At 44.3% G+C, this 26,232-nt stretch overlaps 1 protein-coding gene across 2 annotated transcripts in view; it reads right to left on the reverse strand.

Annotated features, from left to right (window-relative positions):
- ABCC4 (ATP binding cassette subfamily C member 4 (PEL blood group)) overlaps positions 1-26,232 on the reverse strand; it is a 1,668,368-nt gene that overhangs the window by 967,924 nt on the left and 674,212 nt on the right. For both annotated transcript variants that reach the window (XM_086934802.1, XM_086934803.1), the window contains exon 10: positions 4,911-5,000. In XM_086934802.1, the coding sequence (XP_086790928.1) occupies positions 4,911-5,000 (90 nt within the window). The remainder of the gene's footprint in view (positions 1-4,910; positions 5,001-26,232) is intronic.

A 26,232-nucleotide genomic window follows, 5' to 3' on the forward strand; every position in this document is an offset into this window, starting at 1 on the left:
CAGGGTAAATGAAAATTAGTGAAAAAGTTACTAAAGGCATGAGCTCCAAAAACATGTCAAATGTTGAATTTTACAAAGAACAACTTCATATTTTTTATTTCCCATCCATCTTTCTGTACAGTGGATTCGTGTCATGTCTGAAACAAACTATTCTGAACTTTTAGCCAGAACATTTTGCATTTTGTAACTTGTAGGTTTGCTTTTCCAAATATAAGTATACGCTTAAAATCCCAGCATGCCAATTGTTAGTTACTTAACACCTAGGACTTGTTAAAGACATGGCGCCTGCCATGGAGCATCTTTCATCTATTCAGGGGTACTCGTGTGTATATGTGTCAGTTCTGATTCTGTATGTTTGCCTGTAGGCATCTTCTACGCAGATGAACGCCTTTACAAAAGATGCCATTTTTCAATATAGAATCCACTCACAAATAGTGTCCTGTTCACTCAAATAAATCCCTCACATGCTGGAGGAATGAACATACTGTTTTGTTTTCCAAAATGTTTCTTTCAAAGTCCCAGATGTAAAGAAAAATATGCAGAACATGATGCAATGCACATGACAGATATGAGACAACTGTCAGTTTGGCAAGGAACTTGGTGTCATATTTATGACCCGGTCTGCATAGATCTTGCACCACGCAACGTGGTGCAATAGCGACACAAACCTTACGTCAGATTTTTAAAGCTAGGCTAGGCCACTTTCCGTGGCTCTCAAAAATCTGGAGTAACAATACAGCAATGCCTTGGATAGGTGTTCCATGGGTGTTGTGTGGGTGTTCCAACGCAAATCCCATGGATTTTTACGGATTCCCAAATTTACAAGCCCTAGTAAACCGGGAAAAGTGACAAAAAGATACACCTCCCCAGGTAAGGCGTAACCAAGAGAAATATCTTTATTTCTCCTTGTTACTTCCTCTTTCTATGTGTGTTGCATTCTGCAAGGGAAAAGGACAGGAATGTGCCATGTTGGATAAATGCGGCTCATTCCTGACATTTTCCTGTGATGTAGGGCAGCACAAAAAGGTGGAATGCTGCGCTGATATGGGGCGCAAAATTCATAAATATGCTCCTCGGATCTTACTGCGGCTCAGCTCCCGGGCTCAGCACTGCCTCACCACTGAACTGCTGCAGTTCTGTGTGGTGGCAGGGTGGCTGCAACACTGTTCTTTGAGCATGCACCCACAGGCGTACAACAGGTAGGTCCGCCATGCTGGCTGAAGGTAACACGGGCCTCATGCTCCAGTGCTTGACGACTTCCACATGTGAAGAGCAGGCATTACCACCTCATCTGGTAGAATGAACCTGATCACATGCATGGTAAATATGTTAGCAGCTGGACGTGGCACTCCTACAGAATCCCAAAACTATGCCTCAGCCACCATTCTTCCTCTTGAATCCTTTCTTTGGATACTGACAAGGATTTACAGTTGGAAAATGAGGTACTGGAAACATTACAGGTAATTTGGAGGAACCAATCTAAAAGGGATGCTGTTTCATTTCCTATTTTGATACTTCTATTCCAGGTCTTTAACTCTTCTTGTCTATATAAGAGAAGCATGAGGGTGTCTCAGATCCATCACAACTCTGGTTGCTTCTTTAGCTAGTTGGTTACTCCGGAAGCATATGCTTCAACATATCCCTTCATTTTATAGCCTAATTCCAGATGTTCTGTGTCTCTTGGCCCGCAGAATCCTTCAGCAGTCTTTTTGGGTTCCAGGTTTCGTTCTCTAAAGGAAAGGGTATATTTACTGATTTGCTTCTTTTTCCATTTTATGTCCAGTCCCCAGGTTAGAGCTTGGAGTGCTAAAGGGAATTGGCCGGACATTTCTACTTGAGAAAAAGCCAAGTCAGTTGACAACAAATTGAGAACTCGCTGTAAAGCACCCTGTACCCCTGCCACATAATGCAGTTAGCTCTGTAAATCTGAACTGGGCACCACCATGTGCCTCAAGGAGGCAAGTCTTCAAGTGCTACCATGAAGCAGATCACCAAGCGCTCCCATGAGGCGCGTCACCACGTGCAACCCTGAAGTGCTTCATCTCGGGTCAGGCGTGGTAGAAATGGGATGCCCTCAGGAAGATTCCCCGTTGACAGGGGGGTGAGACAGGGTTGTATGCTCCCTGTTCTGCCTCTTTGTTAACGGGGTAATCGACCACCTGACTAGGATAGCCGACATTGATGCCCCTAAGCTCAACGGCACCAGGGTGTCCGCTATTATTTTCGCGGATGACACCCTGCTGCTGTCAAAATCCCCAATGGGAATACAACCGGTCTTGGATGGGTTCGCAACCTTCTGTGTTGAGCGGGGACTGGAGATCAATGCCCTGAAAACTAAATATATGATCCTTAGTCCTCCATCCTCAACACGTCCCAACCCCACCATAGGCACACTGAGATTAGAGAGGGTCCACACATTTGAGTACCTAGGGGAGACCATCAATCAAAATATGACCTGGGACACACATCGGACGAAGGCAAATATAAAATTAGCGCAGCTAACAGGTGGTATTTCCAGGATGGCAAACAGATCAACTTACAAACCCCTCGGCCCAGTGCTCCAAATTTATAAAATGCAGGCGTGGGGGCAGTCACACACGGGGGGAGCTGTGGGGGCATATATCTGCCCAAAACTTGACAACCACTGAGAATAAATTCATCCGGCAGATGGTAGCCTTGCCACCAAGCACTCCACTCTTCCCGCTCAGATTAGACCTGGGCCTAAGAACAATTGAGGAAGAACTGGGGTTAAAACCACTAACCTTCTGGCGACGAAACTGGAGCACCCCAGAGCTCTTGAGCTACAGGACGGAGTTGCAAGAGATTCTATCCTTACAAAACATAACAAACATTACCTGGCTAAAATATATAAAAAAGACATGTGAGAGTCTGGGAAGGCCGGAACTGTGGTTAGATCCAGCATATGCTTGTAGCAAGGTTTCACGCAAATCTCTATTAAAGGACTATTATGACTCTAAAATAACATTTCTATTACAGAATCCACGCATGGGGCCATTAACACACTTATTTATTCAATCCAAAGATTCATATCACCGGGAACTTGTTCTTGATATAATTAGCCCTGTTCTGACAAGAAAATTATTCCTACAATGGTGGTACGGCACACTCCCTCTCAGAGCACTCACCAGTACCTGGTCTCAGGCCCCTATTTCAGAGCATTGCCCAGCATGCCCACACCAACAGGAAAATGATTTGCACATCATTTTTTTTGCAAGGCCTACCAGAAGCCCAGAAAGTATTGGCTGGTTCCCCTCATTAAAAGCTTAGGGTTTAGGCATTACTTGCCTGCTTACAGAATTTTAAAGACTGATGCTTCACCCCCGATTGTGTTTGCGGTATCTAAATTTTTAACTGTGATCTGGCACATACGTACTCGTTGCATGAACTTTGATACAGATTCGGTATAAGTTCTACATCAATTTTATGTTTTGCTGACTTTTAACTGAAATATAGTGCAATCAATTTATGATCTTTTAAATCTAACTTTCGATTGGTGACAGCCCGAATCTGTATATTAGGATGTAATCTGTACTGTCCTTTTTTAATTCATGCTCAATGGATTTGTTACAATTAATTGTGTTTTTAATTTCGGATGTAATCTTTTATGATCTAATCGATTGAAATAACTATACATCACTCTATTCCCCCTTGATGCACCATGTGCACTCTGCAGCACATCATCCTGAGATCCACTGATGCACATAAACATGCCAAGGTAATGTATGACGGTCAATATTATTGTTAGTCTTCATGCTTGAGTCCCTGTATGTCTGTTCAACTTTGTGGAAATAAGTGTACTGGTCGGTGTGCACGCTCTATGTGTGCATGACGCCCGTATATGCCCGTATATTATGTACCGCACCAGGCAAGCATTCATACACGATCTACAGTGCTTTAAATGGAAATTAAGAAGTGTTGGTACTCACTATCTAAAGTACCTGCCTGCTTCTAAAAAGTGCTGGTACTCTCCTAATAAATGCCTTCTAGCACTGCTGAGAAGTGCTGGTACTCTCCCAATAACTGCATTCTAGCAAGTCTGAGAAGTGCAGGTACTCTCCCAATAAATGCATTCTAGCACTGCTGAGAAGTGTAGATACTCTCCTAATAAATGCATTCTAGCACTGCTGAGAAGTGCCGGTACTATCCCAAAAAATGCATTCTAGCAAGTCTGAGAAGTGCTGATACTCTCCCAATAAATGCATTCTAGCACTGCTGAGAAGTACCGGTACTCTTCTCAATATATGCATTCTATCAAGTCTGAGAAGTGCAGGTACTGTCCCAATAAATGCATTCTAGCGCTACTGAGAAGTGCAGGTACTCTCCCAATAAATGCATTCTAGCACTGCTGAGAAGTACCGGTACTCTTCTCAATATATGCATTCTATCAAGTCTGAGAAGTGCAGGTACTGTCCCAATAAATGCATTCTAGCACTGCTGAGAAGTGCAGGTACTCTCCCAATAAATGCATTCTATCACGGCTGAGAAGTGCAGGTACTGTCCTAATAAATACATTCCAGCACTGCTGAGAAGCGCAGGTACTCTTCCTTTCAAAGAAGTGCAGATACAACAAGATTGTACCTGCCCATTTAAAGCACTGATTATATACAAGACAAATTTACTGTCTGTTTAAATATTAGCTCATGTTGTAGGCCCTAAGTCTCTATGAATAAACAGTTCCAGATCATAAACACGTTTTTGACTCGTTACTTACAGTAAGGAAATAGCTCGAATGGAGGCAAGAAACAAATTCAGCTGATATTTTTTCTAAATTTGAAAACAGGAAACTATATTTTTCCATTTCCTGCAGTATTGTCTAACGTGACTTTCGCACCAAGTCAAACAGTACATTAATGATACAAATCAATGCAGTTGGAATCAAGAAAACTCACTTTTCCAGAACCGACAGGCCCGATCACAGCCAGCAACTCTCCGGGCCTTACGCTGCAGGATATGTTTTTAAGAGTCGGGGTTTCAATTGCCTGTGGATAGAGCAAATAGTTTGTGTTAATGATAATCCCATAAAATATTACCTTTGGACTCGTTAGGCATTTCATTTCACTTATGCATTCATCAAAGCTTTTTTAATCGTGGTATTTTGCCAGATTTGCACTTCTACTGGCTCCAACGCAGTGAGTGAAAACTCCAAAACACAGAAACTGGAGTCCAGAAAAGGTAATACTTGTACAACAACCAGGTAAGGTGAGGAGGACGAGACTAACATCTTAATGTTACATTTTGTCTTTTATCTGATGCGACTAAATGTTTACAGATTCACTGAAGAAAATAGGACTTATTTTAAAATAAACTTTATGAAACTTCTGAAGTTTGTCTTTGATGCAATTAGAGGAGATTCGGAGAGGACTGCATGGGTGGTAGTCTGTGGTTTAACTTTAAAATTATAAGTTGGGAGCAACAAAATTTTTGGAGGATTGTGAACAGGGAGGTGTGGCAGGTATGTTCTTTGCTTCCGTTTTTTTTCATTTAGGGCCATAAGTACCATCAAACTATTTTGCATTTCCTAAATAGCGAATTTTAAGGAATCGCTATTTAGGAAATGCAAAATGGTATGTATGAACAAAATCACATTTAATTTGCGATTCCTTAAACTTCCTTAATTGCGAATTTGCATTTTGCGAATTCGCAATTAAGGAATATTTTCCAATGCCTTCCTATGGGCCAGGAGGCCCATAGGAATGATTTCCAAATAATTCTCAAATTGCGAATTCGCAAATTGCTAATCGCAATTTGAGAATTTTTGCAAAGGTGCAGGGGTGTCTCAAGGACACCCTGCTGCACCCCTATAAATTACATGTGTGTGCATATGGCGCACATAAATGCCCAATGGGCATGTATGTGCGTCATATGCCACCTTCACAAATGCACAATTGTGCATATTTACAAGAAATCGCAAATTACCACCAACTACAAGTTGGTGGTAATTTGCGATTCCTTAACCAAAATTCGCTAGCCAAAAATGCTACATACATAGCATTTAAGGAATCGCAAAATTGCGATTCCCTAAATGCTATGACAAAATAAGGAATCGCACAAGTTTGCAATTCCTTATTTTGGGAATGTTTCATACATCCCAAAACATGCAAAAAGGCCGTTTGCGATTCGCAAAGGCCGAAATTCTGCGAATTTCGGCCTTTGCGAATCACAAAAGGCTTGATACATATGGCCCAAAGGCTCTGAAAATGCATGATTGGCCTGTTGTTTGCGCTTGACTTAAGATGCTGGAGTGTGCACATGTTGGGTCAATGTGAAAGACCCCTGTTTCTATTTCTGTGGAACACATGCTTCTGCATCCAGTGCAACTTTGGTGATAGAATAGGGGACCTGGCCATAGTCCTGCCCTAGGTGCTGTGCAGTGCCTATTGGCACAGAAGGCTGTGCTACATTCCAGTCTGTGGACACACCACAAGGGTGTGGTGTGGGTACGTGTGGCAGTGTGTTGCATAATTGTGAGGGAGACTATAGCCAAACCAGTCGCCTAATACCTTGGAGGACTTGAGTTACTTAGTTTTAAGTGTCCTTCAATATGATTAGCTGGAAAACAATTGTTCATGTCTGCCCTTCATATTTTAACCTCAACAATTGTGACTGCCCTATCTGCTATCCTGAATGATTCTTCAGCCAATGGAATAATCTCTCCCCATATTAAATAGGGTATTATTTATTTCCTCTGAAGAAGTCCCATTCAGATGTGGGTGACAAAGCAAGTCACCATGCAATTTTGCTCATTCTGGTGTTTGCAATAAAAAATCATTGAATAAGACCTTCATTAACATATTCGTATTTCACTTTAGAATGCATTTAAAACACTGCTAAGAAACTTCACAAATAAATCACAGGTAGGAAAATGTGCTTGCTTATAACATGTAAGAACACGAAATGCAAAGTACAAAATGCAGTAGGCTAGCACTTTGAATTTGCTTCTGTAACTAGGCTGTAACCATATTTTCTTATGAATTTTGCTCACAGATGAATAGACATTTCCGTAGAAAATTTTGCCAGCACCAGCAGTCTACCGAAGAATGTGTTGACTTTAAGATAATCTTTTGCTTTATCACATCACGTTAGCTCACCCTGCTTTGACAATGAATCTGCTGTTGCTTATGATGAACAGACTGTTGGAATACAGAACAAATCAGATATATAATGTGTATGCTTCACCAGGACTGCTGTAAGAATTGTTGCCTTGCATTTGACTAGACTTTTGTATTCACAAAGGGGTATTGGTAGTAGCTAACAGCTTAGGTATGAAGGTTCTCATGAGATCTTTCTCCCATGTATCAAGAACTGTAACATTATTTTATCTATGAACCACTGTCAATGTTTACTGTGGGAACCATAAGGAAAAACAATGGATGACAGGGACCCTGTCGGATGAGTGGTTTCTATTGGCTGAAGATGATCCAGGCCTACTAAACTTCAACACATTATTTGTGGATTTATATTATAATTGAGTGTGCCTAGCTAGGGAGAATATAATTATTTTCTCCATCCCAATTCAGACCTCTGACCTTATCACTGAAGACTATGGGGCATATGTAGAAAGCCGTTTGCAGCGTTTGCGAATCACAAACGGCGTTTTGGTATGTATGGGCCACATAGCAAAATAAGGAATCTCAAACATTGCGATTCCTTATTCTGCTCAAGCATTTGCGGAATCGCAATTTTGCGATTCCTTAAATGCTTAAATGCTTGAAAATTGTGATTTTGGCTTAAGGATTCGCAAAATACCACCTACTCCAAGTAGATGGTATTTTGCGATTTCCTGTCAAAATGCATTTTTTTAAAACATTCAAAGTGCCATGTGGCGCACAGACAGGCCCTTAGGGCATGTCTGTGCGCCATATGTACTTACATGCACATTCCAGGGGTGCAACAGGTGTCCTTTGGACACCCTGGCACCCTTGGAATTGCGATTCTCAAATTGCGATTTTCTCATAGAAAATCGCAATTTGAGAATGTATCCCCATTCATTCCTATGGGCCTCTTGGCCCATAGGAGTGAATGGGACACTCATTCCTTATTTGCGATTCGCAATTTGCTAATCGCAATTAAGGAATTTTAACAATTCGCAAAAAAAATTGTGAATTTTTTCCCTACATTCCATTTTGCAATTCTCAAATAGCGATTCCTTAAAAATCACTATTTGAGTATCGCAAAACGGAAATTACCTACATATGCCCCTAGATTCTGACAGTGATGTTACCCTCCTTTACCTTATTTTATGCAGGACGTCTTTATCTTGCATTTGATCAAGGCTACTGCTGTGATTATTATTCTATCTCTGGCCTTATTTTAACGGTTGTTACTGCAGCTATGGGAACTCAGCTGAGTTTCCAGAAACCACTCTTCATGCGAAAGTCAATACTTTAACTATGCTTTGAGAATCTTGTTATTTCACAGAAGAGATTCTTCATGGGTTTCTATAGGGTAGGTTAGATCTTTTAGATAGATAGGGACTGATTCCTTTATGGAACACTGTTTGAGTTACGTTGTCACTAATCAAACCTTTTCTCGATATTTCTGTAATTGGACTATTCTGAATAAAGCAACAAAACCACACTAATCAAATACAGATAAGAAAATGTTTTAGAAACGTCTTCAACTTCTCATCATTGACTGATAATTAAGAACCTGACAATTGATGATAAATGACTTGTACTTCTATTCTAGCTGCATTTCAAAACGGTGCCAAAGGTCTCCCGAACTGACAACAAACCGCCACAGGATATTGAGGTTCCCTGTTGTAAGTTTGAGGTGATTGCTTTAAGACCTGATCCTGACTAATCCTTGAGCTTCCACTGACAAGAGCTAAAGTCAAAGAACATTTCTGGCTTAGTGACTTTTTATCCATTTAGACTGTGTTTTCACAAAGTCATGCAGGTGACTTATCACCCAGAAAGCAGGAATGAGACAGCGCTGGTGGCAGTCCTTGGTGATCTGAGTTAAGCAAGAATCCAGGGCCAGCCGCAGTCGGTCCATTGGGGCTAAGGGACCACCTCCCTCCACCTTTTGCCCCCTCACGAACAGTGTCTGTCAGTCTGAAAAAGGTCAGCTTGACAGACACTGAGGAAGTCACAGCTCCTGTGGGCGTGACGTCCTCAGCTCAGCAAAAGTCTCTGAGACCCTTCCCTCAGTGACGAGGGGTAGTGTCACTGATTGCCTTGCACCTGGACGCTTCAGTTTTAAGCCCTGAAGCACCCAGGGTCGAGTGCCAATCAGTGACACTTCATCACAGGGTGGGGTGGGGTCAGCAGTCTCACTGACCCCATCCCACTCTGTGATGCCATTGGGACTGCAGCCTTCCCTCATTGGTTGAATTCAGGTCAGCCAATGAGGGAAGGTAGCAGTCCCAAGCTTTGTGGAACCTCCGAGGCAGAGCTCGCTGCAGGTTAGTATGGGGTTTCTTTGAAATTAACCCCTTCACTGCGGGCCGATTCCCCCGCTGTGCTGGGGCGGAGGGGGGCGCGCACAGCGCCCCCATGCTCATGACGAGCTGAGCTCGTCATGAGCCACGGTTCTCGTGTGCCCATGACGAGCTGAGCTTGTCATGACCACGCCCGTTCCTTAGAACGCCCAGCACAGCAGGGGAATTAGCTCTGCGTGTGAGCGTTCTAACGGTCATGAGGAGCTCAGCTTGTCATGAGCACACGCGAACCGTGGTTCATGACGAGCTGAGCTCGTCATGAGCGGTCGAGGGGTTAATGTTTGGTACGTGCTTGCATGTATGCATGAATGTTTGGTAAAGAGTGTTGTGAATGGATGTCGTGTGTGTGTGTGCGTGCTTGTGTGTAAATGCATTGCTGTGAGTGTTATGTGTATGCGCGAGTGTGCATGTGTGTGTGCTGCCCACCCCCTTCCTTCAAAACCTACCAGCCACCACTATCCAGGGCCCCCTCACGGCACTTCCCTTTACACTTATCTGCAACTCAAATAGGGAGTACAATTCCAGGTGATACACCTGAAAGCAACAGCTGGTCTTAAGGGTATGGCCCTTAGATTGTTAAGCTCCTTTCTATCTGATCACTGCCCATCCTTTTCTTTACCCTTTTTTGCTCTGAACCTTTTCATATATATGCAGGGCTGATTCATAGCTTCTATATATTACAATGTTTGCATATTGTACACGTTGGCTGCTATAATTAACTTCTTTGGTATATATTTGATCTATTTTGTTGACATCAATGTATCAGCCTACCTTACTTCATACTTCAACACACTTTGTGTTCCTCTATGTTCTTTATTCAGCTGTCGATGAACAAAGGCCTGCTGAGGTATAATACTAGCAAGATGGACACTTTTACTGTTGCACACAGTAATTCGTGGAACCATTTTTTATGGTCAGTAAACATAGGGACCCGCAGTACTGATTCTTAAAGGGGCATTTTAATGTGTCACTTGAGTCAACTTGCTTTTTTGACATTTACCCACAAGATTTGTAGGGGCTTGTGGGAGCTTCCATAATTTCAACACAGACTTTACAGGAATGCCTGTCATCTTCACTAGTTCACCTGAATAACACACAGGTTATTACAGGTACAACATCTAGCTATGTAACTGCTGGCGGCTTTCAGGAGTTTAATCCCGTTTTAGAATGGTGTTGAAAGCTATGCTGGCACCCCATTGTTCAGAGCATAATTTGAACACCTTTGTCCTGTACCTCAGGTGTTTTTTAGGAAACCAGTCCGTAATGTCTTCCTGATCATCTTTGTCTATTAAATTCTATCATGTCCTCTCTGTTGTATGACTCATCTTCTTCTCTGTGTTGGATATGTTAGGCAACCTCCTTGTGGGAACAAGCCCATTTTTCACCTTTGCTCATCACCGCGCTCCCTTTTCCTTTGCATCAAATTTCTAATCGTAGATTATTCTGGAAGGCCATCAAAACTGTGGTTGGATGGTAGGGAGTTCTTGACTTTTTCTCTCATTCAGTTCTACCGCCATGATGCTCATTAACAAACATGCCCTGAATAAAAACATAATTCAATCATCATTCAGTCTTTGTAAATGGCACAGTCAACCTAAATGATAAATGCACTTTGTTACCAGTGACGGCCAGCACATATAAGAGCGGTGAGGCGGGGCACGAGAAGTCGACAGACATAAATAGATAGAATTAAAAAATAAATAAAACCACTTAGCTTGTGTTCGCCGCATCGCCTGCTTGGCGAGGCATGAGCGCAAGGTAAGTGGATTCATTATTTTTTTTTTATTGTACCTATCCCATCATCTGTCGACCCCCTCACAGCTCCCACCTGTTTCCGCCACCGTACAGATGATGCTTTTTTGGTATATGTGTATGTGTATGTGTCCCACATGGTAGCTCAGTCTTCTCCAGCAGTAATCGTGGACTGTTGCTATCATAGGTGCTGTGGAAAATGAATTTTATTTACAGAAATAGGGCTTAATATAGTTTTGGTTTACTTGACATAACTAGGCTGCACCATGCCACACTATTGAAAGTGCATGTTTAAATGCTATGCATGAGCATTGTTTTCCATTACTTTTCTGAAAATCAGAAACATTCTGCTACAGTCCATCTCTGTAGGTCTGTATCTGTACATGCAAAGTAAAAATTTTCTCGAGCTTCCTCGGCTGAAGGGACGTGTTTTGAAACGTCACAAGAATTTGTGCTGAATCTTTTGTGACTATGTTTGTCATTATGGTCGTGCAGAACTGTCCATTGTATTAAGTTTCTTTTCATCCTCTGTGCAACTAAATCAGGAAAGGTAATAGCAAATGAAATTCATGTGCAAGTACTTGTAAATTTGGGTGGATTGGGAACTACTTGTTGGATTGATTTGCTACGAGAGAAACATTTTAGTGCTGCCTGTTTACGTAATGTCATGCAATGAAACTATATGCTTTCATTGTTTGAAACATTGTAATAGATGTACTATTTGCGGAGGAGTTAATTGAGTAAATTCACTCACTCTAATTTGTCAGTGTGCTATTGCACTAGAGAGAACTGCTTGTAATGTAGAGAGGGCTTGATTATGTGTGGTACTTTTGAATTAGGGCTTGTTATTATGAAATTGACTTGCCTTTTGTGCTCTGGCGACTTAGGGGTATATTTACAAGCCCATACCGCCACAGGAACGTCACTTTAGTGATGTTCCTGTGGTGCTATGGGCTTCCCTTTATTTACAAGGCAGCATAACCCCACTTAACGTGGCTTAACACTGCCTTTCAAATAAGGGCCCCTTTCATTCTATACTTAGGGTGAAAGGGATGGGAAATGGGTGGGGGCGTGGCTAGCCAACCAAGATAGAGGTTGCAGCCCGATAGAGCTCCGGACCCTCCCGGGGGTACTCACCCTGTCGGCGCGGTCCCAGCTGCGCCTGCACCACCACGGGAGTGGAGAAAGTGACGCGGATACTCCAGTGCTCGCCAGGAGATCACACCGACCCTGGTGATTGCCCTATGTAGGCGAGTCGGGGAGAGGTCCGCCTGAGGGCATTTGGAGGCCGAGACCGGGAGCTCCCCACTCCCTGCAGTCTGGCCGGGGAGGTGGAGGTGCCGGCCCTTCACGGGAACAACAGAGAAGAGACCGGGAGGGGGCACTGACGGTGGCAGGTGCTTTTAGGGAGGACTCGCACAAATTCACAACCAACTCACACGACAGTACCCTACATTCAGATTCTGAACACAGTGCAATCCTGTTCCCCACCATCACGCCTAGAGGGGCGGATAACATGCTGGATAATTGACTCTAGATGCTGAATCCTTTCTCTAGGAACTATGTCTACAAACAGTGATGTAACTGCTGCTATGATGTTTGGGTAGGAATTGTGGTTAGGTTTTTGCAATTGCGTTCCTGGGGCCATATATGAAGTAATTCCTTGAAAGTACACCAAGGGCTAGGTCTCCTGATTATGGCCCTTATTTGAATGTTTCACAACCTTGACGCAGTTGCTGGCCTGTGCCGAAGACCATGGGGGTCCTGGCAGCTCAGGGTTTATCGTGGGGATATGTCTACATTACCACTCCCTCCACATTTATAGCTTTTCTTGCCCCCGGGATGGAGTACCGTGGAGCCACCGGGCAACAATGGTTGGCTGCACTACGGCCATGCAAACGACTGGCCACCTCCCTCTTAGCGTACGCACCGTCATTTGTTCCATTTGTTTCTTTCACTACTGTTGGGCTCAGCGCAGTTCCAGCGCTGCGCCGGGTTTAGTTATGGTTATGGGGGACGGGGACTCCTGGTCGGATTTACCTGGGCACTTAACACGGAAGGGGGCCACACCTTACCATTGGGGATATGGCACGGACAGCTGAGACTAAAGGATCCTATAATTTGCTCACGTGGAATGTGCGGGGACTGGGAGCAATTCAGAAACACCACCAAATTCATGCGTTCCTCCTTAGACAGCAGGTGCACACGTTGTTTCTCCAAGAATCCCATCTCACGGATTCTGAAACGCAGAAGATGTGGAAAAAATGGAGAGGATGCATCTAGAGGGGCAACTATCTGGGTGAGGCATGGGACTCCATTTGTACAACTTGAACGCCGGGTAGACGACCAGGGAAGATTTATACTAGTGAAAGGGACTCTGGATGGTTCCTTGGTGGTCCTAGGAAACATTTATGCACCAAACTTTGAACTAGATCAGTTCCTGTGCAGGCTGGGAGTGGTTCTGGCGAATTGGGATGGGAGTCCTTGGGTACTAGACATAGGATTGGATAGATCTCATCCTCCACTTCAGGCCTCTGTAACGAGTAAATTGACTGGGTAATTCACCTCCTGCGTAGATGGGTGGGCATTATCCGATGCCTGGCGGGGTCTCCACCATACACATAGGGAATACCCTTTTTACTCCCCAATGCACAACCTCCACACTAGAATTGACCGATTTCTATGTTCCAGATCTATCCTCACTAAGATAGGCGGATCAGAGTATCTGGCTAAGACCTTTTCTGATCATAGACCCCTGAAACTCACACTCCTATGGGGCAGGGTACCGACCCCGGTGCCCACCTGGAGATTGAATCCCCGTCTGCTCGAAGACACTCCCTTTCGTACATCATTATTTACCACTATATCTAATTACCTGAGGGAGAGCTGGAATACTGCCTCCTCAAACCTGATAGAATGGGACGCCCTGAAAGTAGTGGTCAGGGGAGTGATGATAGGGCAACTGGTGGGGCCAGACAGGAGGTACATCAGAAACTTTGCGCTGTGGAAGACAGACTGCAGACATTAGAGAGGGCGGCAGCCCTCGACCCTGGGAGGTAGGAGGAGCTGCAGACCGCCCATATAGATCATGCTGAAATGCTAGAGACGTTCAGGACAATAGATTATAGGGACTATCTTCAACGGAAACACACTGATGCTGACAGATCCGGCACACTGCTTGCACGACTAGTGAGGGATCAACCTGACCCGCCGACCGTAACCAGCATTTGTCACCAGATGGGCGTCATAGTCAATACACAGGTGGAAATAAATACTGTGTTTCACGGCCATCTTCAGGCAATTTATACACCCTCCGCATCAATAGACAGTGCAAGGATTGAGGGGTTCCTATAGGACCTTCCCTTTCCGGTACTGACGGGCAATACAAAGAAAGACATTGAAGGCCGCATTACCCAACATGAGATACGGGCAGCGATTAAGAGCCTGAATCACAATAAGACACCTGGCATGGACGGTCTTCCTGTGGAGTTTTATCTAACCTACTCGGAACTTCTAGTGCCAGTATTGGAGACGATCTACAAGGTGGCCTTTGACACTGGCCACCTACCTGAATCCACCATGCAGACGCTAGTTATGTCCATACCTAAACCGAGACGAGAAGTGCTAGAAATGACCAATTATAGACCTCTTTCCTTGCTCTCCACCGAATACCAGATTCTAAGTGAGGCCCTCGCCAATCGTATACAATCACAACTCCCCACACTTATTCACCGTGATCAGAGTGGATTCCTTCCAAATCGTAGTACATCCCTGAACACTCGCAGATTGCACTCTATAATGGCAGCTACTTCATGGGATCTTCCCCGCGCGGGGTGTATAGCGCTTGACCTTAAACAAGCCTTCGACTTCCTATCCTAGGAATTTATGTTTGTGTCTTTGAAACGGTTTGGTCTTCCGGATAACTTTCTAAAGGGGGTTTGTTTCTTGTATACATCTCCTACGGCCAGGGCTCGCACTGTCCGATACATCTCGGAATGCTACGCGTTACACAGAGGTGCGAGACAGGGCTGCCCCTTCTCCCCATTGTTGTTTGTGCTTGGCCTTGAACCCTTGCTCTAGCCCTCCGGAGAAAAGCAGATCGTCTGGGCATCCCTATCGATGGGACACAGCACCTTATATCTATTTACGTGGACGACATTCTCTTATATCTCCGCGATCTGACAGCAGACAACAACCCGCTATTTGCCATATTTGACACATTTGAGCAACTGTCAGGCCTAGCGATAAACCCCGTAAAGTCGACCAGTTTCTTCTTCCGGGAGATGCCACACTTAACTCACATACGAATTGGCACATACTCTATCCCTGTTGCCCCCACTACCTTTAAGTACCTGGGTATACAAGTGTATAGGACACCAGAGGATCAGATTGACGGTAACATTCTAAGTGCAATAACGAGGCTCCAAAGTAGTGTAGGGTTCTGGACTTCTCTGCCTTTATTGCCTTTATCGGTGATGGGCAGAATTGCCATTTCAAAAATGTTTATGCTTCCTCGCCTTCTATATTACTTTGTGAACATGCCGGTGAATCTCCCTCAATCTATTTTTAACACATTGAACACTATCTTGATCACTCTGATCTGGGGTACTGGCCCAAGACGGATCAGCCTTCGGAAACTCCAGTTGGGAACGACGGAGGTGGTTTGGGAGTCCCTGATTTTTGGGGATACTACTATGCTAGTCAGCTCCAGTGCCTCTCCTATTGGACCGCGGGTAGGAATTTGCACGAAATCGGCTTCACGCCGGAGAGACTAGATCGTGGAGAACTCCATTCTTTATTGTTACCCAAGGCCCGAATCCCCAGGCATTGTCCCCTCTTGCTAAAAACTGCCTTACATTGCTGGAGGAAAGCCCTTTCCTATACGTCAGCGGTACCGCCTTATGCAGCGAATATTCCTTTATTGGGCATCCCCACACCACAATGTAGAATCACTCAAACTAGACTATGAGGATGGACGGATAATGGGGTGGACGAAGTGGGATCCTTTTTTGGGGATGATGCTCTGCTGGACCACTAATCCTTCGGGCAGATTACTGGAGCTCCACCACAATTATATTTGCTACATGTCACAGTGAGACACTATATTAGGACCACATGGGCACCACAACGAACCACATCCACACAGCGTGAATTAGTACATCTTCAATATTTCATGGGACCGAGAGGCCATCTGGTGCGTTGGTTATAGACAGGGTTATGGGCAAACGCAGCGATTCCGCTCATGAACCTTAGAACACGTTGGGCAGAGGACTCAGCCACTGAAATTACGGGCAAGACATGGCAGACCATAGTAGAACATCCCAAAAGAGTGTCACGCAATGCCAGACTTAAATTTATTCAAATGATGGTGCTCCATAGATCATATCTTACCCCCAAGAAAATACATTGTATGTTTCCGGACTCCCCTCACTGTTACCCTCCTTGTGGGGGAGATGAAGCGGACTTCATCCATATGATGGGGTCTTGTCCTCGATTACGGAGCTATTGGGCTATGATCCGCCAGGCCCTCAGTACTGTGACACAACTGCCGGTCCCTGACAAGGCCCTATCCTGCCTAGCGGGACTACGTAGACGATCAGGGAAGCAAAAATTTGGCCTGAAATTCCTAGATCTCGCACTCATTTTAGCCATTAGGGCCATAACGATGAGATGGAAGTCTCCTAAGTTCCCTGCAGTAACCGTGTGGCAGGCGGATGTAGTGCAGTGGGGTAGGGCAGAGGGAGCGGCCCTTCGGAAGGAGGAAGAGAGAAGGCTACGAAAGCACCCTATAGCACTGGAATGGGAAGCTATGCTGATCGAACACTTGACTTAGTCCCAACACAGGTGGCTGTGTCCCAGTAATGCGCATGAGTCCCCAGGTACTTTTGAGTTAAAGGCCCTTCCAGCTGACACAGGTGACTTCCTTTTGTTTCACGCACCCTATAGTTTGAGACCTACCGGAGATTCCCCACGGATAGTGGCACTGCCAGGAATAGATGGACCAGGAGTGGGAGAGGGTGGGTTAGGGTTGCTTCGAATAGAAGGTATTTATATGTAATTGTTTAATTGTAAAAAGTACATACTACTGTACTGACATTTGAGCTGTACCGAACACACCCCTCAAACGATACGTTGGGTCAGGACCACAAAGCTCTGTTTACCTTCCGACAAGATACATTGTCCTACACATGGGATATGGATATGTTTTTCATTTGTTTTGCGTACTAAGGAGGGGTATAATTAGAAAAGACTGTACAGTTTTTATGACCCTGTTATTGTTACTATCACTTTTTGCAGTCGATAATAAAGTGTGTTACAAACAAAAAAAAGGGATGGGAAATGGGTGTTGTGGTGTGCGTTTCACAACAAAACTCATTGGCTTTGATGCTAACTCATACTCAAAAGGGCAGCGTAAATATTGGGCAACTTCGTAATTAAGACCAGGGAAAGCCTGGTCGTAAACAGGCACCATGACAAGAAATGTTTCATTTCTCCTTGTTTTTGTTGTTTACAAGTGTGCTGCATTTGTACAGCACACATAGAAACCGCAAAAGGCCATTGATTTTGTATGTGCAGGAAGGAGACCCTTCCTGCACATAAACAATCAATTAAAACAAATGGTGTTTTGCAACTTTTATGTGTGCTGCATTAAGCAGCCACGTAGAACTTTAAAAATGCCATTTCAGATTGTTTATGTGCAGGAAGGGACACCTTCCTGCATGTAAAAAATCTTCCCCTACACCGCAGCCATCCTTGCACTATGGCGTAGCCCTGCACATGAACAATCACTAGCGGCAATTTGCTCTTCTATGTGTGCTGTAGAATGCATCGCACATAGAAACTGCAAAAATGGAGAAGTTAATCATTTCTCCTTGTTGCACCTGTTTATGCTCAGGTTTTTCCTGGTCTTATTTTTGGAGCTGCCCCATTTTTATTCAAGCCTTGTAAATAGGGGGCAGTGTCAAAAAGGAATGGGTGTTGCAGCGGAATACCCACTGCAACACCCATTGCTCGCCCCTTTCACGCTTAGTGCTGGTTGAATAAGGGCATAATTTACATGGCGGCGTTAAGCCATGTTAAGTAGCTTAACTCTGACTTGTAAAAAAGGCGGAGGGGTTTTCAGCACCATAAAGTAAAAAAAAGTGACGTTGTGGTGGCGATAACCTCTTGTAATTATGCCACCTGGTTTCTGTAGTCCCACAGTATCCACAAATGTAGCTGCATAAAACTCAAAGCGAGACGAACAAGAAACTTTTGTTCACCAACAATGTGTAGGGTCAAGCAGTGTCAAGACCTTGTCCTGGTACTCTGGGAGTTAAACATTTTTAAAGACCTAACTCTACAGATCATATACTTTTAGGAACCTTTCACAAAGTACAGTGGTAAAGGTGGTAGCTGGAGATAGGTTTCGCAAACACTCTCTACAGCAGCTGACATCTTCCACAATGTCAGTAGTCTTTGACTTTTAAGAGGTCACAAATTTGGACCTTTAAATATGTTCTTTGATGCAGTAGGACCTTTATTACACTCTCTATCACCACAGGTCTCTAGGCTTATAGTTCTGGATATTCTATGAGGCACTGGGGGGCATATGTTCACAGCAGAACATGGGCTTCTATTGGAATTCTCAAGGGCGTATTATCAAGCCCATTATGCCCGCTTTAGTAGCAGTTTTCTGCCGCTAAAGCGGCGATAATTTTAAGGCCATTCCTTGATAATATGCCCCAGGGTTCTCCTCCACTCATTTCTCAAGTGACAGGAGTTGACTTCAACACTCACAGACGGTCTTCTCAAGGTCCAAGCAGCATTCTAGACTAATAAACGAGTACTGTTGGTAGTGGTCCATAAACCTTCCCCCATAACTTCCTCATGTTGTAGGAACTAGACTGGAAGTTTGTGTGGTCTTGGCCACAGATAACATAAACACTGAGGCAACTTTCCACACAGTCATAAATCTAGTCAGCTACAGTGGTCTTTAAACTATACATTCCTGCAATATATCAGTACAATTAGCCACTGAACATGCCTTATGTTTAAACTTTCGCACAGCATTTGAATGTCACCTTGCCCCTCCTTGAGACTGGATACGTTTGGAATGAACACGGGTAAAACAGTGTCTAAGTGAATTTTTCATGGATTTGAGCCACTTTTTCCTAAAGCCACACATTTTTGCGTACCGTTTTGCAAATTTTATTTTGCCCTGCTTAGCAAAAGGCAGCACATATCAGAAACCAATATAGTAAACTAATGCACTGCAACATGTTCTCATAGAAAATGTCAGCTGTCACAATATAAGCATATCAGTAATTTCCACTAGATGGCAGCAGATCATCATAAATTGATCGCTCCAGGCAGATAAACAGTTAGTTGATGAGCAACAAAACGCTGCTCTCCGTTCATTTACTTTAATTTATCTGTGGTTTTATATACACATACATACAGGGCCTCATTTATGAGGTTTTGCCGTAGGACAGAGCAGCAAGCCTTCTATAAGATTCCTGTCCTTTTCCCCTGCACCAGCGCACAATGGGCTGCCTGCGCCAACGCAGGCACCTTTGTACAATGGTGCAAGGGTGCCTGCGTTGTAGGGATGAGTATTTTTGTACAGGAAGGGAAACCTCTCTGTACAAAACATAATCACAAGAGGCTTTTCCTCTTTCTGCAGCACACATAGAAAAAGGGAAAACGAGGAGAAATAAAGTTATTTCTCCCCGTTGCGCCTCCCTTACGCCTCCCCTAGGGAAGCTTAGGGGTAGATTCACAAGCCCCTTGCGCTAATTTTGCGTCACTTTTTTCATGTTAAAAGTGACGCAAAAGTGGCGCAAGGGGCTTGTAAATCTGGCCCATAAGCTTTTGGCACTGCCTTAGATTTCCGATTTCACGTAAATCTGGGCCAGTGTCAAAAGGCCATGGATGTTGCTGGCAACACCCCCAGCAGCACCCATTGCACACCTCTTTAACGCAGAACACTGCGTTAAAGGGGCTGATATTTATCAGGCAGCATTAAGCCAAAAAAAGTGGCTTAGTCCTGCCTGATAAATATCACGCAGGCTTCTGCTCCAGGGAATGTCACAAAAAGTGACGTTCCGATGGCGCAAGTGACCTAATAAATGAGGCCCACGTGCCTAAATGCATAATTCCACCACCATAAATGCATTAACCCACCACCACTACATAAAGAAACTGCGGTGCTATATTTCTTGATGATACAGCGAGTATACTTCTGCCTTGTGAAAGGGAAACTAACACACCTAGAAAACAAAGGGGCATATTATCAAGGGGGTTCATCTCCGCTTTTTTGGCTTTAAAAGCCAAGAAAGCGGAGATAAAATTATCTCCCTATTACCAAGCTGTCGCTAACACCAGTTAGTGACAGCTAAAAGGAGATAGCGACCATCTTGGGCCCCGCTTTGCATGTCAGTGATATTTATCACTAATGACATGCAAAGTGGGCGTGCCAAGATGTTAGAGACTGGAAACAGTCCCTAACATCGCTATCTCCTATTACCAACTTTTGGAGATATTCTCGCTAAGCGCGAATATCTCCAAAAGCTAACACCTGCCCTGAGCAGTTCTTAGCCATGTTATCCAATGGGAGGTGGATAACATGGCTAATAGCATTTGCTCGATAATGCATGAATATCGCTGACTTTTCAGCGATATTCATGCATTGCGGCCGTTTTTTATCCCATTTGCGATAAACCTTGCTAATAGCAAGGTTTATCTGCAATAAAAATCGCCGATGTGCGGCGATAATTTTTGTCTCTAAACAAGTTAGAGACAAAAATTATCGCTAGTTGTTGGTAATATGCCCCAAAATGCTTTTTTTGGGGGTGGGGGGGAGCCGACCGCATAAGAAGTTTGAACCTCCGGGGGTTTTGGGCCAATGGTTCAGGCCAAACCCAATTTGTCTCTTCTGGGATCTACTCTTTGGGCATGGGGCTGGGGGGCATTGTATGTATATGGCCGTTTTTGGCTCCATGTCATCATTAAGGTGACATGGCAGCCAGTTTTAGAGGAAAATTACATTTCAGGTTGTGAAACCTAGTAAAAGTAGCAGATTGGTTAAAATGTGTGAGACCGATCCGGGAGTACAGGAAGCCTTGCCCCTGGACGTGAAAGCAGGGCGCATGGACTTGATCACCCGGGGACCCGAGTAAAGACGCAGTGGCAGCCAGTGGTGTGGCTGCAGCGGTGTGGGTGTGTTCCCAGCCTAGCCCGCGGGTTGCAACACAAAGATCTCAGGTTGGCTACAGGGGCTGCATGCGCAGAAAGGGAGCGGCCCCTGGTGACAGGACATCAGGGTGCGGGTTGGCCAAGCAGCGCGCCACTCTCCAGTTTATGAGGGGGCGGGCAGGGTGCAGCCAGTAAACGGGTGCCAGTGCCAAGCAGCCGGGTGATAAAGCAGAGGGGTGCCGCGAGTGTGGTGCCAACCGGCCTCGTAGGTGGCAGGCTGATAGAGGCAAGGGAGGAGGGGGAGCATGAGCAGGGGAAGGGAGAAGGGCCTGGAAATCATGACCCGGTGGGGTTAGTGCAGGAACCAGCCTCATTATTAAGAGTCAGAGGGCCCAGTATGAACCAGCAGGTGGAGCCAGGATGTGGGTGGTGCAAAGGGGAAGAGTGATAAGCGGGGAGGGTTTTCCAAGGTTGGGGATTGAGGGGGGACAACAGAAACGTCAGGAGTTGAGGATGCTGGGCCCAGCAAGGACTGTGGCAATAAGGAACAGGCAATACTGGGGGAGAGGAGGAAAATTGAAGGGGGGGGTCAAAAGAAGGTAGAGGGCAAGGTGGGGCTCAGATTGGGGCCCTCCATCTCCTTGGACATGGGTGGGTGGCTAGACAGGGTCCCCTGGGGGCTAGGATCCAAGTGGTCTGAAGTTAGGTGGTGGATGCAGGAGGCCCCCTCAGGCGACAGCACCATGCACAGAGGGGGAGGAAATTGGAATATTGAGGATATAGTGCGAGATCGTATGGCGGATCCAGCGGCAATGTTGAAATGGACTGAAAGGGAGGATTAGGAAAATGGGTCGGGTCGGAGGAAGGTTAAAATATGGACTGTAGGCCTCTGGCCAAAGTATATCCGTGCCGGAAAACAGAGGTAGGTGGGTGGCCAGCTTGATGGGAGGGTGTCACTCATAGGGGAGGTTGGGATCCCCTTATCACACAGAAGAAGGGCAACAGTCAAGAGAGTTGGGACGGACAGAGGTCCTGTCAGAAGAGCTGGGCAATGGACGCTGCTGGCATTGCATTCCGGCAGAGGGGAGGGGTACGTCTGGCAGAGAGTTTAACCTCAGCTTGCCAGACCTTACTTTTTCTTTTCAGGAGCATAAGACACATGGACAAGCGGATTCAGGAGAGTCACACATGGCTCACAGACCCTGACAGGAAGTGATGGTAGGGTCTGAAGTGGCCAGCCGGGAGTTGACGAGGGACAGCCAAGACGCTGCCATACGAAGGTCAAAGATGGCCTTGGTAGTGTACCAATCTGGCTGGGTCAATGCGGCCTCTGGGTCATTAGAAAGAATGCAGGGCGGCAGAAACACAGGGCTGGTCCCGAAGAGCGTCATGTGGCCTGCTGGTCTTCAGATGGAGGCATCAAAGAGGTGATTCAATAAAGGCGGGAAAAGGAAGAAATATGGGCAGAGATGCTTGCAGGATCATAGGACATAGAAGGGAACACGACGCAGCTGGACTATGATAACAGGAGTGTGGAGAAGGGAGAAATAGTCAAGGAGGAAGGTGGGGAAGCGATGGGGGCATGGGGCAGCCAACTAACGAATGTGTACCTAGTCTGTTGCAGGATCGACAGAGGACGGAAGGATACCTTGCACAAGCTTACACCATTAGAGCTCAATCACGACTGGTTAGGCGGCTGGATCCAATGTGGAAGCCGACCTTGATGCCAGGAGAGGGAAGAGGGAATTGCAGAATTCACGCTCAGGCAAGTGACAGGTTGTCAATTTAGGTCAATGTGGGGGGTAAAGAGGATAATGGAGAGATACAAGGAAAGGTTTGTACGTGAAGGATACTGGAGTGGGGACAGCGACACAGAAGAAGGGAAAAGGGGGAACAGAAGGAGAGCGAGGGTTAAATCGCAGGTAACAAACAAGTTGAAAGGGCACAGGGGGAAAAAGAAGCAACATGCAAGGACGAATACACAGTGAGGAATTTATTATTATGATTTAATAGGATTACCATTGGACAATTAACATAAAAAGGTTTGCAATAATATCATTTGGCCCCATAGAAACATATATGTTTGAATTATGGACTTTTTATTGCACATTGTTTCAGTTTATACTTTTAAGAGATAACATTTACAGTGTTTATACATTTAAGTTATAACATTTTCTTAGCAGTAAGCATTTTATATATGTGTGATTTGTATTATACAGTATTTTATTGAGGATGGATTCTTGTTTTTTTTTTAAAACAATCTAATTGATTGGGGTTTTTTTTGCCCGCTGTTATGTGATGAGTAGAATTGAAATCACTGTTTCTAGTAAAATTCAATATATTCTGACAACAGCAAAAAAGGCAAAGAAATTAGTTTGTAAATTGTTCAAAATATGCTGTGCTGTTAAACATATATTATTACATGTTATAACTAATTTTTGTTTTCTCTTACAGATCCTAATTCTAAAATATGCAATTTACAACAATTTACATTATACAAAACAACTGAATAAAATGTATAGTGTCTTTTAGATGTATTACTGCTGAGGTAAGTTTAAGTGAGTCTTAAAATGCACAATGGCGTGTGTTTGCACACAGTTAAAAAAAAGGGAAGATTGATGGAGTAGATTTGTGCCAGAGAATTCCATTGCAGACAGGTGTCAAATAGGACACAGATTCAGAGCACCTGTCTGCAACACACATGGTATGGTATACAATAGAGAGATATGGTGGTCTTGTAGGGCCAGGGAATTTCAGAATTAAAAGAAATAAAACTCTTTAACTTAAAACACATCACTGAGTGTCTTTGCACATGTCACATTAGGCCCCCATCCCTTCCCTTCGGTAATATATAAACATGTTCTATAAGTTTCCCAAAACGTAAGTACTTATAAATTTATCTTGTTCTCTGTTAGCAGTACTGAAATTTTTCTACTTATTACTCCTTTAATAAGAATTGGCCTAGCCATTAACTCTCTTTCATATTTACAAGGAGAGGAAAAGGCACTCTGTATACCTTTTCTTTTCCATGTTATGTTATGTTATGTTAGCCGTTTTGTAGAGCGCACAGCTGCCCCAGCGAAGGGGCGTCCCGGCGCTGCCCACGAGAGGACACAACAGGAATATACCAGCCTGAGAGGAAAACGAAACTAGTAGAGACTAAAGTGAAGGGAACAGGAAGGTCTTGATGGCCTTCCTGAAAGCAGACAGACAGTCAATGGCACGGATATGTACAGGAAGGGAGTTCCACAGCTTGGGCGCGAGGTACCTGAAAGCATGCCCACCCGTCCTGGAGAGCCTAATTTGGGGCACAACCGTCAAGTGAAGTTCTACCGAGCGAATAGGGCGAGAAGGAACATAGTGGGTTTTCCATGTAAATACAATCTCATTATACACACCACTTTGCATTGAAAGGGCGTTTTATAGGTGTTGCTGTGCGTATTTGCACAGAACACTCATAGAACAAGACACATCTCCAGGTTTATCAGAAATCATAAATCTGGACATGTGTGTGAATGCTGCACCATCCTCCAAATGGTGTAGCAAGGCACAACAAGGAGTATTGTTTTAATTTCTCTACATTTTTTCTCTTTCAATATATGCTACAATGCACAGCATACATTGAAAGAGAAAAATGCCTTCACAAATTGCTTTTGTGCTGAAAGGTGTCTCTTTTTGCACAAAAACAAAGTCCATACAACACAGATATCCTTGCAGTATGGTGCAAGGGTACCTGTCTCACCACATGCAGTTTAAGCAGCAGTGCAGAGGGAAACACAGACTAGCAACATATTTATGTACATATGTTCCATCCCTGTGCTTCGGAAGTACCACAGCACGCTGTAGCTAAACACTTTACAGTGTTATGCTGCAGCACTTCCTTATAGTTCTGCACTTATACATTTACCATACACCACAAATGCATTCTTTTAGTCAAATATCCACTAGACATACATTCATGTAAACTTTCACACACTAGCATACAAGTTTAGCTCTTTTAGCTCTTTTTTTAACCAGAGTAGTTAGTTCTGAAAATATTTTTTTTTCTTTTTGCTGTTTTATATATTTTAATATTTTTTGAACGATTTTGTGTTTGGTTGTTTTTTAAAACAGGGAAAACATGTCAACAGGACAAAAAGAACCAAAAACTATGAAGAGAAAAAAAAAAGAAACTAGCAACGGTGGTTGTCGATGGCACGACAAACAAGGGGGCATATTACCAACAACTAGCGATAATTATTGCTATGTTGGTTTAGCGGCGATATTATTATCGCCGAGCTGCGGCGATTTTTATCGCTTAGGAACCTTGCTATTATCAAGGTTTATCTCCTAAGCGATAAAAATCGGCCGAAATGCATGAATATCGCTGAAAATTCAACGATATTCATGCATTACCGAGCTAATGCTCTTAGCCATGTTATCCACCTACCATTGTATAACATGGCTAAGAACTGCTCAGGGACAGGTGTTAGCTTTTGGAGATATTTGCGCTTAGCGCAAATATCTCCAAAAGTTGGTAATAGGAAATAGCGATGTTAGCGACTGTTTCCAGTCGCTAACATCTTGGCACGCCCACTTTGCATGTCATTAGTGATAAATATCACTGACATGCAAAGCAGGCCCAAGATGGTCGCTTTCTCCTACTAGCTGTCACTAACTGGTGTTAGCGACAGCTAGGTAATAGGGAGATCATTTTATCTCCGCTTTCTTGGCTTTTAAAGCCAAAAAAGCGGAGATTAACGCCCTTGATAATATGCCCCAAGGTCCACTGACTGTTCCCCATAAGAAATTAAACTGTTGCATTGCATGGAATGCATTCTCACTCTCCCAAATTGAGGACG

This window comes from Lissotriton vulgaris, chromosome 8 (genome assembly GCF_964263255.1).
Source record: "Lissotriton vulgaris chromosome 8, aLisVul1.2, whole genome shotgun sequence".
Taxonomy (NCBI): Eukaryota; Metazoa; Chordata; class Amphibia; order Caudata; family Salamandridae; genus Lissotriton; species Lissotriton vulgaris.